We start from the raw sequence: 17762 nt of genomic DNA on the forward strand, positions 1-17762 counted from the left end.
TGAAATGCCTGAGCACAAATGCCCCCCTTCGCAAGAGGCTGAAAGTCAATGTTCCTTTTTCTGGGGGGTGGGGGAGAGACAAGACAGTGAATAGTTTTCCATGTTCTTGCTACAGAACTGCATGGTCATGTGTGTCCTGGGTCTGAGGGTCAACACTTCATCTCAATAAAGACCATGAACAACAAGCGAGTTAGAGCAGAAACCAGCCACCAATTTATTCACACAGTTTAGGAAAGGAATTTGTATATTGCAACAAACCATTAAAAAAGACAAAACACTACGTTGTACCAACACAAAGCTATATCATTTCAGTGAAAACTGACAAATCCCATCATTTAAACTAAAAAGAAAGTGTATATTTGATTTTTTCATGTTCAATCATAGCTCTTCATTACTTAAATTTAAAAGAATCCATTGGAGTTTGCAGACAAGTTAACACCTTGGCAGGAAACTGACATCAGCTCACACAACTGACTGAGTGGGTAAAAGGTGATATACTGATTCCCTAATTTACAAACTCACTTCAAATCCTCCACAAGAGGGAATTTTCCACATTCAAAGCAGAAGATACCCAGTGAAGCAAGGCAAGAATTACTAAAACTGCCCAGGGCTAGAGCCCAGCCACCTCACACCTACGGGCAGCATGAGTTTGTGTGTTGGCAATGAAACTTCATTAGAGCCTTGAGCACAGTCCCTACTGGATCATTCCCTTCCATTTGACACTAAAGGGTTAAACACAAGAGGTGAATCAGAAGTTCCAGCCATAGGCTTCTGTCAGTTACACAATGGGCCACTCAAATCAGGGAGAAAACAGAAAGGAAGTTACTGGAACCTGATCTCCACCCTCTGCTGAGTTAGGCCTCAGCCAGGTTGCAATATGGCTGATACAGTAATCTCCGTGACAGACCAGCCACAGATCGTGTTCCTGGTCATTGGCACCAGTAGATGAAAAACACAACAGCATCTGCTAACCATCGGAGATCCAGTTACCAGTCGCAGCCAACTTAAAGGACTGAAAGCCCTGTCTGCCATTGAAGTGTGAGGGCATCGTTCCTAAAATGGCCAGGGACAACTTCAGACCGTACACGTGAGCTAGTGCCTACAGTGCTAGATGTGAATCTCACATCCGACCCAAAGGCATGGCAGGACCTCCTTACCACATGAAGTAGTGTCTTTTGGTGGGATGGGAGAGCGACGGCAGGGAAACCGATCAGGCATACCCCTCTTGACCTGACAAACAGTGCAGTTGGCAGAAGCTAAAAAGTAAAATGACACGAATCCCAGGTCCCAGTTTTGGCACCTATTCATGGCCAGCTCCACGAGGTCTCTGAAGTGCAACAATGACGGGGGGTGGCCAGTGCATAAAACATGCACTACAGGATAAGGATGGGACAGTATCCAACAGGGTGGCTGCTTGGGAAAGGACCCAAGTGTTGGCATTAGAGGACAAACGTACCCAGTTACAAGGGAATTCTTTTGGGTATGTAGGTGGGAGGCCGACCAGGGGCTGTGCGTCAGTACATCTGCAAAGGAACCCTCACTTCCAGTGAGACTCAGCAGATGCAACTGAGTCCCCAACACCACCAATCGCAATATTCACTAAAACTGTGCTCAGGAGAGGCTGAGTTCTACATGTGTATATACAGACACAAGTATATAATCTATATATAAAAAACACACTCACTCTACAAGATGAAGTGCAGACAGCATAAATAGATCAAGGAAAACAAGCATCACACTTCCAAAACAAAACACTTACAAAGTTGCTATTGCCTCCCTCACCTCTGTGACGGGTAAAATGTTGGAGTGCCAGCAAACTGACTGCTGTCACAGAAACTGGCGATATCATTTATATAATATGTATATTTCAAAATGCACATCCATACATGGCTGGCTGATTGCTCAGGCCAAGGGCAGGGTGGCCCAGCTTTCCGACAGAACTCCTCACCAAATACAACATTCACTCGGAATGGCTCAGGTGATTCCATAAAACTGCAGCCAGCTTTTATTTTTGCATTCGGATTATGTAAAGGAGTTTCTGTTTCTTGGCGGTCACTTCTACATTGCATATTTGTTTGTCCAATCTCTGGCCAGTTTGTTGTACCTGGAATGAGAGGGGTGAGGAGAGACAAGAGGGGGTCAAGGTGTGAGGGAGAGGAATGGGGAAAAGGGAGGGCAGAGTGAAGAAGTGGGAGGGGAGGGTTAAAGGGGGAGATGGCGGAGGGGAAGAGGGGAAAGAGGGGGAAGAGGTAGTGGGAGGGGAGGAGAAGAGGGGGAGGGAGAGAAGGGATAAAGATGGAGGGAGAGGGGGTAGGGAGGGGGAGAGGGAATGGAGGTGGGGAGAAGGCAAGAAGGGGGAGAATTATTGCTTTTAATTCACAAACTCTGTCCATACAAGTGCTCCATTTCTTCAAACTGTAATATTGCTGTAAATCCAATAAAACCAGAATCATGATTCCCAACTGTACAGTCTGTTCCCAGGGACACAAACACCTAGTGCTGCTGCACAGGCTGGGTGAGAAAACCCCTCAATTATTGTTGCAGTGTACCACCCCAGGGGACCACAGTCCTATAGTTTTAAGAAATATAACAGAACATTACTTAATGTCTTGTCTGTGAATGTAAGAATGAAAAGGAATTGCACGGTTCATTCTTGTAAATAATTTTTTTTACCCAATGTCAGCTTTCAAATAGACTAGTAGTCGGTACGTAGATTACATACTGATACTTACTTTTCCCTGTCAGATTTGTAGGTATGCGCAATCTCTGGGACCAAAGGGTCATCAGGGTTTGGGTCACACAGCAGTGAGCAGATTGACAGAAGAACTGAGGGAAATCAGAAGCAAGAAGAGATTATTAAATGGCATATTTGATTTCACAGATTCATCATTCAACTGTCTTGTACTCACTCTCTGACTCTTCCCTATAAGGTAATGGGCTATGGATTTGTCTGCTGCTCTGAACAGAGATCAAAGGATGGTCTGCCATTTGTTGTTTGACTATCAGGCTAGAACTGGGGCACTGAGATTACACATTGAAGAATTCTGCAGAGATGGGGAGGAGGGCATCACGCGGTTAATAGTGCAGCACGCTTTCAGCCCTTTGGTCCACAATGTTGTGCTGACCTTTTAACCTATCCCAAGATCAATCCAACCCTTTCCTCCACGTAGCTCTTTATTTTTCTATCATCCATATGCCTAGCTCAGAGTATCTTAAATGTCCCTGACACAACTGCCTCTACAACCATCCATGCATCTATAATACCAATAGGTATTGCATTTCCTGCTGCCAATGTAGTCCCTGAGGCCAGAGCAAAGCGTAAATGGGATTCTTAGTGCAAATTCGAGCACATGTAGTAGCTAGCATCAGGATTAGTATATGATCACAGAGAGCACAGGGAGAAAAAAACACTTCTGATGTACACAAGTAACTAGCATCTTGGAACAAGGGCATGCACTTAAGGTAAAAAGGGTTGTTCAAAGGAGACGTGGGGACAAGTTTTTGTTTTTTTTACACAGAGAGTGGAGGGTGCCCAAAATGCACTGCCTGGGGTGGTGGTAGAGACAAATACATTAGGAACTTTTAAGAGGCATTCAGGTAGGCACAGGGATGCGAGGGAAATGGAAAGATATGGACATTGTGGAGGCACATGGGATTAGTCTAGGTGGCTATTTGATTACTCATTTAATTGGTTCGGTACAACATTGTGAGCAGAACAGCCTGTTCCCATAGTGTACTGTTCTAAGTTCTACCTGATCAGGCCATATTCTAGGATCACAACGGAGTATCTATGGAACATTACCAAAACAGTACAGGCTCTTAGGCCCAGGAGGCTCTACCAACCTTTTAAACTACTCAAAGATCAACCCAACCCAACCCTCCTAAGTAACCTTCCTATCTCAAATGAGGCCAAGGCTAAATTTAGCCAAGCAGACTAGATTAAGGAATATTTGTGTTCAGGAGGATAAGATCTTAAAATCACAGCCCCTGGATCCACCAAATCTAACAAGTTCTACTTTAACTGGAATGCTGAGAGTGTGCCCCGTTGTTTCCCCATACCTTTTGATAGTGTTAAAGCTGGAGACCACTGTGAGCGCAAGATGTCGAGGCAAATGCTTCCATTACTGTTAATGTTCGGATGATAAATCTTTGTTGTGAACGAAACCTGTGGAAAGGCAAGGAAAGAGACTTTAACTCCCTCTGCAGAGTGCAGTACCAAAGACAACACTGCTGAACAACCCGTGCTCTGGCTGTTACCTTGGGTGGTTTGAAAGGATAATCGGAAGGGAAGTGAATATTCAGAAAGAAGACGCCACCTTGGTAAGGGCTGTCACTCTGCAGTAAAAGAATACAGAAAATGTCAGTAGTAACATTGACAGCGATAGTGAAAGGGACTCTGTACAAAGAGGCGATACTTACTGGCCCCATGATAGTGGCTTGCCAATGAAAATCTGTGAAAGAAAGAAAGTGTCAATGGCTTTTTCTTAAAGTCAGCGATTACCTTCTTCATCCCTATTCTCTATGTCCCTCACTGAATCACCAAGGCTTTGCTTCCTACAGAACACATCACATATCATTCCTCCAGAGTCTGCAAGGTGCAGTATTGTCCTGTACCCACTGGAACAACAATGTTACGGGACAGAACTCTACTCACCACAGGCGGTACAGGAGCCCTAAGTCCCACACCACCAGGTTCAGGAACAGTTATCATCCTACGACCATCAGTCTCCTGAACTCACATCAACACTAAACTGATTCAACAACCTATACACTCACTTTTTTATTCATTTCCATTGCAACCTGATCTATTTGTCTGCTGGCATTCAATCACATATTCCACACCTGCTAAATTTTATGAATTCCATTTCAAATCTGAACTGGTCTAGCCCAGGTTGGTCATCCAACACTTTCAGCCATTTAATAAGATCAAGATGATGATGATATGTCTCACCTCTCCCTGCACAACACCAATCCCTCAGTGTCTAAAGTCTCTCTCTCTCTCTCTCACACCAAGACTAACTAACTCTTGAGGACAGAGTTATATAGTTCAAAACCTCTTATTCACAACTACTTCTTCCTAGTCCTCAAGATTGACCCTCGTCCTGACATTTTGCTTCCATTTCTTGACCTTCCAGCGTTGTTAGCACTACTTATCAGTCTGCAGGGCCATCAAAAAATTACAAATGAAAGTTAGGTGAATTCTTCTGAACTTTAGCGAGCACAAGTCAATCCTACTGAATTTTCTTTGTAAGACAACACTCTCATCTCAGGAATGAAGCCAGTGAATGTGTTGCACATTCTTCTTCAGGTATGGTGGCAAATGCCAGGGAATACTCTGGGTGTGGTTTTTATCACAAGCAGAGGGGATTCCTTTTTCTCTCTAAATCTTTCACATTGTCGGATAACAGACCATTTGCCTCCCTAGTCAGCAAGTTAACTGCATTCAGTATAAACACCCACCCTGATACCAACATAAGAACACAAGACATAGGAATAGAATTAGGCTACTTGGCTCTGCCACTCCACCATGGGTGATTTATTATCCCTCTCAAAGCCATTCTCCTGTATTCTCCCTGTAACATTTGACACTCTTACTAATCAAGAACCTTATCAACCTCCGCTTTAAATACACTCAATGACTTGGCCTCCATACTCATCTGTGGCAATGAATTCCACAGTTTCACCACCTTCTGATCCTAGACTCCCCTCTATAGAAAACATCCTCTCCACATTTACTAGTCTCTCATTGAAGTACAGTAAGACATTGCTCAGTGAAGTAATGACATTAATGGGAAATTATTAAAAAGACAGCACATACAATTGTCAGAATATGATTTTAACAGCATGAACTTACTGTAGTGGACCTTGCATTTGCCTTCAACAACTTACGACAGAAAGCATTCCATGAATTCACAGGAATTCCATCAAATAATGATGCCCAGGCACATAAGGAGATAATAGGCAGTTAACCAAAGATGTAAAGGGTTAAATATTAAGGATCATCTTAAAGGAAAAGTGTTAGAAGAGACAAGGAACTGCTTTATGATGGAGTTCCAGAGTACAAAGCCATGACAGCTTAATGATGTAGAATTACAGGAGAGAGGCAAGAATGGCATAAGTGGGGATACAAGACTGAAGGAGGTCAAGTGGACAGCCAGAGGCTTTTTACCAGGGTGGAAATGGCTAATATGAGAAGGCGTAATGTTAAGGTGAGTGGAGGAAAGTATAGGGAGATGTAAGTGTTTTTTTTTACACGGAGAGTTGTGGGTGCTTGGAATGTCCTTCCAGAGTGGTGGTAGAGGCAGATACATTAGGGATATTTGAGAAACTCTTAGACAGGCACAGGGATGATAGAAAAATTGAGGGCTACGTGGGAGGGAAAGGTTAGCTTGATCATGGAGTGGGTTAAGAAGTCAGTACAACATTGTAGTCAAAAGGGCTTGTATTGTGCTGTAATGTTCTATGATTCATATGAGATTGGAGATGATGAGTAAGTAGAAAATATATAGAAACAAAAAAAGTGCAACTCCTATAGAGTGACGGTGGGGGGGGGGGGTGGATTAAGATGAGGAGGTATTGTTCAAATGAAGATATTACAGCAGGAACAATTTAGTTTCCTTCTAGTTATAACATGAATATCTGTGACATAACAAGTCAATTATTCACCACCACAGAAAGGCAGCCCCTGATTTCTCTAAGTGAAACATTCTTCTAACTGTACCTTTCTCATCAAAATCCTCATTGATTCTAACTGACTCACCAGTAGAACCAACCTTTCACTATCTAACCTTCAGGTGGAAACCTCTGCTGAATTTGTCTTCTACCTCCTCTGTGGGGAGGGCAGCGGTAAGTGAGGCTCTAATGTTACTCACTGTGGCACCTTTTGTCATCGCTTAGGTGCAATATAAATATAGATGTGTGATCAAGCGAATTCCCACATTAAATGAAAACCTTGTCTGGCATTAGCAGCAGTTTAGAAACACGCTCCATAATGTGGTCCACTTACAGTCATCTCCCACTGGACCTGCTGAACACAGTGCAGGAGGGTCACGCTCCAAATCCTGGTACTCCTGAAGGACAATGGAAAAACACACATTAGCCACTTCGACTGCATCGGCATGAAATTCTCAAGACTTCAGCAATATTTATCTGATGATGAATTCATACCAAAAGAGTTACAAGGAGATATAAATTTTATGTACTTACTATCAATTCTCCACATAAAGTACAACCCTATCATAATTCGCTCTACACAAAGCCACAGAGGGAGATCATATCCCCACTATCAACGGGATAAAAGCTTTCTATGCATGTTGAAATAAACTGTGGCCACTCATTAATACAAATATCAGCTAATCATGTAGCAGCAACTCAATGCCAAAAAGCATGGTCAACAGCTTCAGTTGTTGTTCAGGCCAAATATCAGAAAGGGGCTGCTAGACAGAGTAGTTTGAGTATCTCAGAAATTGCTGATCTCCTGGGATTTTCACACACAGCAGTGTCTGGAGTTTATAGAGAATGGTACAGAAGAATAAACAAAACATCCACTGCAGTTCTGTGTGCAAAAACACCTGAGAGGTCAGAGAATGGCCAGATTGATTTAAGCTGTTCAGGAGAGTAACTCAAGTAACCACGCGTGACAACAATGGTGTACAGAAAAGCATCTGTGAACGCTACAGCAGCAGAAAGCCCTGAACATACACTAAGAGGCCACTTCATTAGGCACAGGAGGTACCTAATGTAGTACTACTCAGTACCCAATATACCTGTGCCGCTTCTGTGAAAGGGTAACTCAATCAATGTCACTCCGCAGTCCCACACCTCCCGACCCCAGACACTGCTCTTTCAGACATTCTTGCAATTACATTTCACTTTCTTTTTTTTGTAATTTATTTTTTTATTGAAGTTAATCATCAAACATTTCCATAAGATGTATTTCAGACATTGTACATATATATCATATAATCATATATATCACAAATCTCCACAAAGTATTTATCTGAGGTATATAGAAAAGAGTGGAAAGAAAAAACAAGCAAAAGGAAAGAACTATGTACAAGTAGGGAGTGATCTTTTTTTTTACAAAAGATTCATTGATTTGTGAGAATAAAATCAGGCCTATGAGGCATTATGTAGTTAAACCATTTTCCCCAGTATGAATCAAATTGTTCCAGCTTATGATTAACAGATGCTGTTATCTTCTCCATTTTGTAAATGTCCATTGTAATTTCCATCCATGTATTTAAAGTTGGCCTCTCCTGTGATAACCATTTCTTAGTAAGAGTCTTTTTACCAGCCACCAACAGATATTTATTAAATATTTATCTCTTTTCAACTATTCTTGAGGTATATATCCAAAATATATGGTCTTACTCTCTAAGGGTATGCATTTCACTTTCAATTGTTCAGCAAGTTCCTATTTGAAACATTCTAGGAAATTTGCTCGCATTTTCAGATAGCACATTTGCTGTCACAATTGCCTAACAGACATTCCTTTGTACTGCCTTGACTCTTAAAAGCAAGGACATAACGCTGAGGCCTTGTAAGGCATTAGTCAGACCTCACACAGTATTGTGAGCAGCTTTGGCCCCTTATCTGTGGTGGCATTGGAGAAGGTCCAGGAGGTTCACCAGCACAATTCCAGGAATGAAAGTGTTTACAGGGAGTGCTTGACACCTCTGGACCTGTCCCCGCTGGAGTTCAGAAAAATGAAGCGGGGAGAACAGATCTAAATGAAATCTATTGAATATTGAAAGATCTAGCTTGAGTGCACGTGGCGAGGAAGTTCCCTAGAATCTTGGACCAGAATGCACAGCCTCAGAATAGAGATGAAAATGTGTTTCTTTAACCAGAGGGTTGTGAATCTGTGTAATTTACTGCCACAGATGGATGTGGAGGCCAAGTCATTGCATACATATAAAAGGAAAGCTGATAGGCTCTTGATTATTAACAATGTCAAAGGTTATGGGGAGAAAGTAGGAGAATGGGGTTAAGCAGTACAAAATATCAGTCATGATTGAATGGCACAGCAGACTCGAAAGGCTGAACGGTATAATTCTGCTCCTAGTCTTATCTTATTTCCTTGATTATCTTCCTCTTGCCAAACACCTACTCACTGGAAGGCAGCCCTCCACACTGACCCAATCTCCCATCACTTGGTCTGTAACATTATATGCTATAAAACCATTTATTTATGTAGAGATACAGCGTGGAACAGGCCCTTCCGGCAACACCCAGCAACCCGCCTATTCAACCCTCACCTACTCACAGGACAATTTACAATGGCCAAGTAATCTACCAACCAATAAGTCTTTGGACTCTGGGAGGAAACCCACATGTTCACAGGAAGAACATGCAAACTCCTTACAGATGCCAGGATTGTACTCCAAACATCAACACCCAAATATTAGCTTTGCACAAGCCGCTACACAAGGAAATGATCACGTGTTTGATTTTAGCTGTTAATATTCAATAGGCAAGGCCACATCTGTGAACAAACTGTTAATGTTTCAGATCAATGATCTTTTGACTGAATTGGGAAATGTCCAAGCAAATTAAATCTTAACATGCAGAAATGATGAAGGAGAGAACAATGGAACGTAGTGTCTGGATGGACGGGTAGAAATTCAATGAAAAAAGGAGGGATAATTGTAAGATAAGAAACAGAGCAGTAGGGATGATCAACACCTCCACCCCGCCACCACTTTATCATTTCCTGTCAGTCGCCTTTTATACAGACTCTCCTCGACCTGGCATCACCTTATGGACATACAAAGTATGCTACTTTATGTATTAATACAGTACTGTGCAAAAATCTTCAGCCCATGTAAAAAAATTTCTGTAAAGTGAAGGTGCTTTCAAAAATAATGAAAGGTTTCGTTATTCGTCTTTGTCATAAAAACGTTATTCGTTTTTATAGTAATCAAAAAATTACTATAAAGAGAAGTAAATAGTAAAAAAAAACTGAATTAAATAATTGTTTGCTGTGATTACCCTTTGCTTTTAAAACTTCATCAATTCTCTTACATACACTGTCATGCAAGTTTACAAGAAAATCGGCTGGTAGGTTGTTCCAAGCATCTTGGGAGAACTTGCCACAGTTCTTCTGCAGACTTTGGCTGTCTCACTTGCTCCCGTCTCTCCAGTCTATTCCAGACAGCCTCAATGAGTTGAGATCAGGGCTCTGTGGAGGCCATATCATCTGCCTCAGAGCTCCTTGTTCCTCTTTTGGCTGAAAAGAACAATGATCCCAAACACATGGCCAACACAGGTCATTGTCATTCTGCAGAAAGAAGTTTGAACTGAACAGATGCCTCCCTGATGGTATTGTGTGATGGATGAGAATCTGCTTGTACTTCTCAGCATTGAGGATCCCATTAATTCTGACCAGATCATAAACTCCATTTGCAGAAATGCAGCCCAAACCTGCAGGAAACCTCCACCGTGCTTGACTGTTGGCTGCAGACACTCATCCATGTTGCACTCTCCAGCTCTTCTGTGGACAAACTACTTCTTGTTTGAGCCAAAAATTTTAAATTTTAACTTGTTAGTCGAGAGCAGTAACTGCCTTGTTTAATACCCCAGTCCTTGAGTTTATGCACTCAGTTAAGTCCCTTAGCTTTGTTCCCACTTCGGAGGAATGTTTCTTTGGCCATGAAGACGAATTCTGACAAAACTTCTCCAGACTGAAAAAGGATGTACTTGGGTTCCAGTAGTTTCTGTGAGTTCAAAGCTGATAACAGTGCCGGAATTCTCCGATTTAGAAGGGATATCAGTTTGATGGATCGTTCGTCTGCTGCACTCAGTTTCTGTGACCAGCCGTTGCATTTCTTGTCCTCAACCTTGCCCCTTCCTTTGTGCTTCTTCAGAAGAACTTGACCAGCACATCTTGAAATTCCTGTCTGCTGTGAAGTTCTGCCTGGGAGAAACCTTGCTGCTGCACGATGACCACCTGTGTCTTGTTGCTATGCTCACTATTGCCGTGGTGTAGGAATTGATGATTTGAAGGTTAAACTGTTACATCTGCTGCACCCTCACTTTCTAGTTTGGTTGTCGTTCACCCAGTTTGATTCCTTCTACACTTGTTTCTGTTTCAGTCAAACAGTTTAGTTCATTCAACTCATTACATCATTGATCACTGGCACCTGTTTGTTATCTTTGTTTAATTATGCATTGGGCTAAATACCTTCAAATTAATCAAGTTTTTAATTTGAAAAATTATCTATTACTTGATTCTATTACTTAATGTTGTTTTCTTTAATCAAATACAAAAATGTCTCTGTAACATTTAATTTTTAGGAAGATGAAGGAGATCTAAAATTTGCTCTTTTCTACTGACACACTAATGCAGAAGACAAAATAAAAACATCTAAAACAGAATTTATATAAAAATCTCAGGTGCCTAAGGCTTTTGCACAATTATTGTGTTTTTTTTTCTTACTGCGTACTTTATCTTAGTGTATGTTTTTATAAGCTGTACTGGATCTGGAGCAACAATTATTTCATTCTCCTTTACATTTGCATACTGGAAATGACATTAAACAATCTTTCTTGAGAAAATCCACAGATGCTGGAAATCAAAGTCACACACACAAAATGCTGGAGGAACTCAGCAGGCTGAGCAGCATCTACGGAAATGAGTCAACGGTCCAAGTTTATAGGGACTGGACATCCATAGTGAAAATAAGATGACCAGGGCCAGAGAACTTGACATCATTGAAAAGATCAAGTGCGTGTGAAGTGTCACGGATGTAGGTAGGAAGGGAACTGACCAGGTTGGAAGGAGTCAAGGTAGGCAGATATAAATTTGGTGGTTCAGGAAAAAGCAGGTTTATGGATCTTGGGAAGGAGATAGAAATGTGAGGTTCAGGGTAACTGTGAGGTTGGTGGCAGTGGATGGGAGGTCCCCAGAGTTAATAAATCAGTGATGATGTGGGTGACAATGGTCTGATGCTCCTTGGTGGGGTCGTGTTCAAGGGGTAAGAGGAGGTGTCTGAGAATTGTTGCCTGGCTTCAGCAAAGTGGAGGTCAGTCTGCCAGCCTACTACAGAACCCCACTTGTCTGTGGGTTTGATGGTGCAAGGAGAGTGGAGAGCAGTGCATTCAGGAGTGAGGTAGAATTGGAGAGAGAAATAGTAAAACTGAGATGGTTGATATCTCATCGACAGTTAGCAATGAAAAGATCCAGAGCAGGCAAGTGACCAGAGCAGAGTATTCAGGAAGAGGAGGAGGGTTGGAGATGGAAGAAGGGGTCATCGGTGTGGGCTAGAGCTCTTGCCAAAGAAGTTGGCAGAGACGGAGGTGGCAGAAGAGCTCAACATTATGGCAGGCGCGGAACTCACTGAGGTGTGGGCGCAGGGGGACAGAGGTGGCCCCTGCAGGGGACAGAGCATTCTGCCTCAGAGAGGAGAAGGCCACAGGACTTGTGAAGACCCGGCACAGATGAGAATAGATATCAGAGGGGGAAAGAGGGTTGGGGTGTTCAGGGAAGGTGGGGTAGTCTCTGAGAACCCTGGAGACACAGAATGGCAGAGTGATGGTGGGGGAAGGTGAGACTGGGGTTCTAGCAGCAGCACATAAAGACCCAGCCTGAAGGTCCAGACTGGAGTCGGAGTTGGAGGAGGCACAATAGGCACTTTGGAGGTGTCCGGGGTCTTTGGAACCCTCATTGATGGTGGTGGAGTCTGGGTTCTGTATCTGCCCAGGACTGTTAGAATCGTTAAGGTCGGCAGCAGTGATCACAGCCTGCTGGCATTAGAGACAACAGGTTTAGTGGTCTGTAGATGGGCAATCTTCCTATCCTTGCTGGACACGAGAAAGGCGAAGAATCAGTAACTGACGACATGGATCCTGCAGAGAAAATATTGGACAGGTCCGTTGCAGACGGTGGAGAGAGAGTCCCAGAGTTGTGAAAGCGACTGGGATAGGCACACCAGGTACCTCCTCATGGCAGAAAGCGTGGCACGTAGAACGCAGTGGGAGAAGCAGTTGATTGAATGTGATTAACTGGGATCCACAGTGTGTCTGAATCAAGAAGCTTGAAAACTGATCTGGAAGCCACATGGCACAAAATGGCGGCAAAGACACGTTCCCAAGAAGGATACGTGGCTGTGGTAGCAGGTTTGGGTGAGCACATGATTGAAGAGGGCTTCACTGAACTCCCATCAAAGGGAAGATTTGAACTTCTCCAGGGTAGGCATCTCTGGAAGAGACTTCGCAGTGTAGCAGTCAAATCACAAATAAGAAAATCTGCAGATACTGGAAATCCAAGCAATACACACAAAATGCTGGAGGAACTCAGCAGGCCAGGCAGCATCTATGGAAAAGAGTAAACAGCTCGATGTTTCGGGCTGAGACCCTTCATCATGACTGGATAAAAAAGATTAGAAGTCAGAGTAAGAAGGTGGTGGTGGGGGGGGGGGGGGGGTTGGAAAAGTACAAGGTAGTAGGTGTTAGGTGAAACCGAGAGAGGAGAGGGGGGAATTTAAGAGCAAGGAAGTCAATAGGTGAAAGAGATAAAGGGCTGTAGAAGGAGAAGCTGATGGGAGAGGACAGAGGCCATGGAAGAAGGGGAAGGGGTAGAGCACCAGAGGGAGGTGATGGGCAGGTAAGGTGAGAAAGGGAAATGGGAATGAGGAATGGTGAAGGGGGGGAGTGCAGTTACCAGAAGTTCGAGAAATTGATGTCTTGCCATCAGATTGGAGGCTCCCCAGACGGAATACAAGGTGCTACTCCTCTAATCTGAGTGTGCTCTCATCACAGCAGTAGAGGAGGCCATGGACTGACATGTTAGAATGGGAAATAGAATTGTAATGTGTGGCCACCGGGAGATCCTGATTTTTAGGCGTAGGTAATTAGCAAAGCAGCCTCCCAATCTAGGTGGGGTTTCACCAATATACAGTAGATGTAGAAATACACTAACTTGAATTGCAGTGTAAAGAACCACTCTGGTTCAATCATTCACGGCCAACACACTCCTTCCTAGACAACTGCAGGGATATCACACTACCCTTTGACTTTCTCCCCTACCACCATTCAAGGCCTCTCCCAAAAAACTCTCCAGGTAAAAAAGTCATTGACTTGCACTCTTCCTCACCAGCTTTCACTGCCCACAATGTGGTTTCCTCTACAATGGAGGAACTAAACAGAGATTTGTAATAGCTTTGCAGAAGATCTCCAATCAGCCCACAACAGCGACCGCAAGCTTCCGTTCTTTGTCACTAATTTCAATCCCACTCTGGCCTCTGTATTTAACCTCCTACAGTGCTGCAGCACAATTCAACACGACTTGCACCATCCTGCAAGCTTCTGGACTTCATTTCAGCCTTTACATTTCACACATTCGCAGCAAGCAGTTGTTTCCTTTATTACCTACAAATTTATTCTACATTTAAGTTACACCTCCTCCAGGCCTATTTTCTGCTATTTACCAATCCCTCTCTCACACTGCACTAACACCTGTTTGTCAATTGATTGCTTCTGTTTTTCTTCTGATCATAGACAAATCATTGACTATAATTAAAGTGGAAGTTGATGGGTTCTTGATCAGTAAGGGCGTCAGAGGTCAGGGGGACAAGGCAGGAGAATAGGTTTGAGGGGGACAATAAATCAGCCATGATGAAATGATGGAGCAGGCTCGATGGGCCAAGTGGCCTAATTCTGTTCGCCTTATGGTTTCCCCTACCATAATTGGCCTTATGGTTTTATAATCTGAAATATTCTAACTTTTCTCAGGTGGAAGATCATGGAATCTGAAACGATAGCCGCTTCTGTCCTCCCAGACGCTGACTGACCTGCTGTGTTGTCAATAATTTGTTTTATTTCAGAGTATCTACGATAGAGTGAAGAGCACAGAATTCCTTGGTGCGTACATAGTGGACCACTATCCTGGACCCACAACACCTCCTCATGAGTCAAGAAGAGACAGCAACATCTGCACTTCCCGAAGAGATTGAGACGTGCAAGACTCCCCGCCCCAGTCAAACAACTTTCCACAGGAGCACCATCGAGACTGTCCTGCTTTGCTGGATCACTGTGTGATAAGGCACCAGACCACAAGACCCTACAGAGGACAGTAAAAGCCAGCAAGAGGATCAGCGGGATCTGCTTCCCCCATGTATGGCATTTACCAGGAGTGTCATACATGAAGGGCTCGGAGCATTGTTGAGGGTCCCTACCATCTATCCCATAATCACTTTGCCCCACTACCGTCAGGAAGTAGTTACAAGAGCGTCAAGACTAGGATTGGCAAACTGCTAACAGCTTCTTCCCTCAGGCTGTGAGGCTAATGAATACCCTGCCAGCACTGAGGTCTTGTCACTAGGACAGCGAGCTGTTTACTGCTGCTGTAGTGTGTACTGTTTACATGTACTGCATTCTACATGCACCTTGAATTGTGTTTTATTTACTGACTTGTGGTAATATTTTGTTTTGTGTGATGAGGTCGGGAGGAACTTGGTTTCATTTGGTTGTATATATGCACAGTCAGATGACAATAAAATTGAACTACATTGTTTTCCCCAAACAACCTGCAGCCTTTATACTGCACGAGCACATCCTCTGCTCAAGATAACTACTGATGTAATTTATGTGAAAGCACGTGCTGTAGGGAGCTGGTAAACATTTCTGAAACCATCAGATACTTTTTGTAAGGATTTACTTTTTTGTACTTTGGAGGCAAAACAACTTCTTTTGGTGAACAAATAAGATTTTTCTGTTCACAATTTGCAGCTTAACATAAAAAGACATTCTATTTAAAACAAAATGGGTCTCTGTCCTTCACAATGCAGTGCACCAATCCAGAACTGCAATGCACAAAGTAATTTCCGACTGGCTGTTTAAGACAATAAGACATAGGAGCCATTCGACCCACTTAGTCTGCTCTGCCATTCCATCATGGCTGGATTATTATCCCCCTCAAGCCCTCCTCCCGTAACCTTTGACGCCCTTACTAATTGAGAACCTATCATCCTCTGCCTAAATATCTCCCATGACCTGGCATCCACAGCAGTCTGTGGCAATGACTTCCACAGAATCCACCGTCCTCTGGCTAAAGAAATTATAAGAGAAACGATATTAGAGATAGACATTTAAGGAGTGTGACGATTGATTTGAGTTGACTAATATTTAACTCTCATCCAAGTTTAAAAGCTCTGCAGCTCTGCAAGCTGACGTGTCAGTACAGTGACACCTGGGAAATACTGGAGGCCTCTCGGGCTTACAACTCACTGCACAAGCATAGAGTACACTGGCCCACTGAGTTGGCATCACCTCATTTGAAAAGTAATTAGTCTCTCACCCTCAGTCTGCAATTCCTTTCTCCAGCTGTTCATCCGGTCTACCACTAAACTAGTATTCATCACCCTATTATGTTGAGCACCTATGCAACAAGTGGGATATCCTGGTGACCAAACTTTTCATTCCAATCCCAATTTCCATTCTGCCCCATGGCCTCCTCTGCTGCCCACGATGAGGCCACACTCAGGATGGAGGAAAAACACCTCATTTCTGTCTGGGACAGCATGAGCATCAACTTTTCTAACATCTGGTAATTTCTCTCCACCCCCCCCTTCTCTTTTTCCATTCCCCATTCTGGTAATCTTTTCACCCCTTCTCTTCTCCTTACCTGCCCATCACCCCCTTTTGATGCCCCTCTTCTTTCCCTTTCTCCCATGGTCCACTGTCCTCTTTCCGATTCCTTCTTCTTCAGCCCTTTAGTTCTTCTACCCATCACCTCCCAGCTTCTCATTTTATTCCCCCTTCCCTACACATCTACCTTCCCCCTCACCTGGCTTCATCTGCCAGCTTGTACTCCTTTCCCTTGCCCCCTTATTTTCCAGTCCTGATGACTCTCAGCCCAAAACGGAGACTGTTTATTCCCCTCCATAGACGCTGCCTGACCTGCTGAGTTCCTCCATGCATTACTCTATTAGGCAATGTACTTTAGATCTTAACCACAGCCTAGCTTTTGTAGCTCTTTTGCCAATCTCCTTCGTCCGGTTACTGCCCCTATACATCCACTGAAACCCGTGACAATTTCAAACTCTATTCATAGCAATTCCATCACTGGTCTGAGGAGAACACTCTTAATTTCTCTTTCATTGAATTAACATCTGAGGTGTTGGTGATGGAGCCAAATCCAACATTAATTACCCATATCCAACTATCTTTCATTTCTCCACACATAATTGGGTCTGAGGTTAGGTTGGTCTGCCTCCCTGAAGCACTAGTTTAACTCATTGTTACAGGGGTGGTTTACAAAATAGAACATAGAGCAGTGCTGGACAATACAGGCCTTTTGGCCCATGACACTGTACCAACTTTAACTATCCCAAGACCAGTCAAACCCTTCTCTCTCATATAACCTATTTTTATATCATCCATATGCCTATCTAAGAGTCTCTAAGTATCCCTAATGTACCTGCCTCCACCACCAGCAATATTCCACCCACTCACCACTTTCTGTAAAAGTAATTACTTCTGACAGCGCTCCACCCATACTTCCCTTGAATCACCTTAAAATTATGCAACTCATGATTTGCTGGGCCAGTTTGAGTCACAGTCAAACCACAAAGATGATAAAGTTCTTTCCCCAAAAGTACTTCATAACATCTTGCGGCTTTTTCTGTTTTTAAAGCAGGACACCCTGCAGCTAACCAAAAATAATTTTGAGCATTAGTGTGTAACTCTTGACAGCTCTCTGTTCCACAAGCAAGGGTGGTTCATTAAATTCAGCTTGGGAACATTCATAGATGCCATGAGAC

The 17762-nt window shown here is 43.3% G+C and overlaps 1 protein-coding gene across 2 annotated transcripts in view; it reads right to left on the bottom strand.

Annotated features, from left to right (window-relative positions):
* Nucleotides 1–190: 190 nt before the first annotated feature.
* Nucleotides 191–17762, bottom strand: part of LOC132393081 (ubiquitin-conjugating enzyme E2 D4-like) — a 28866-nt gene continuing 11294 nt past the window's right edge. For both annotated transcript variants that reach the window (XM_059967862.1, XM_059967870.1), the window contains exons 2-7: nt 7007–7070; nt 4420–4451; nt 4258–4335; nt 4060–4165; nt 2733–2826; nt 191–2104 (exon numbers count right to left, since the gene is read on the bottom strand). In XM_059967862.1, coding sequence (XP_059823845.1) covers nt 2059–2104; nt 2733–2826; nt 4060–4165; nt 4258–4335; nt 4420–4451; nt 7007–7070 — 420 coding nt within the window. In that variant the 3' untranslated portion in view covers nt 191–2058. The remainder of the gene's footprint in view (nt 2105–2732; nt 2827–4059; nt 4166–4257; nt 4336–4419; nt 4452–7006; nt 7071–17762) is intronic.

The sequence above is a fragment of the Hypanus sabinus genome, chromosome 1, assembly GCF_030144855.1.
Source record: "Hypanus sabinus isolate sHypSab1 chromosome 1, sHypSab1.hap1, whole genome shotgun sequence".
NCBI classification, from domain to species: domain Eukaryota; kingdom Metazoa; phylum Chordata; class Chondrichthyes; order Myliobatiformes; family Dasyatidae; genus Hypanus; species Hypanus sabinus.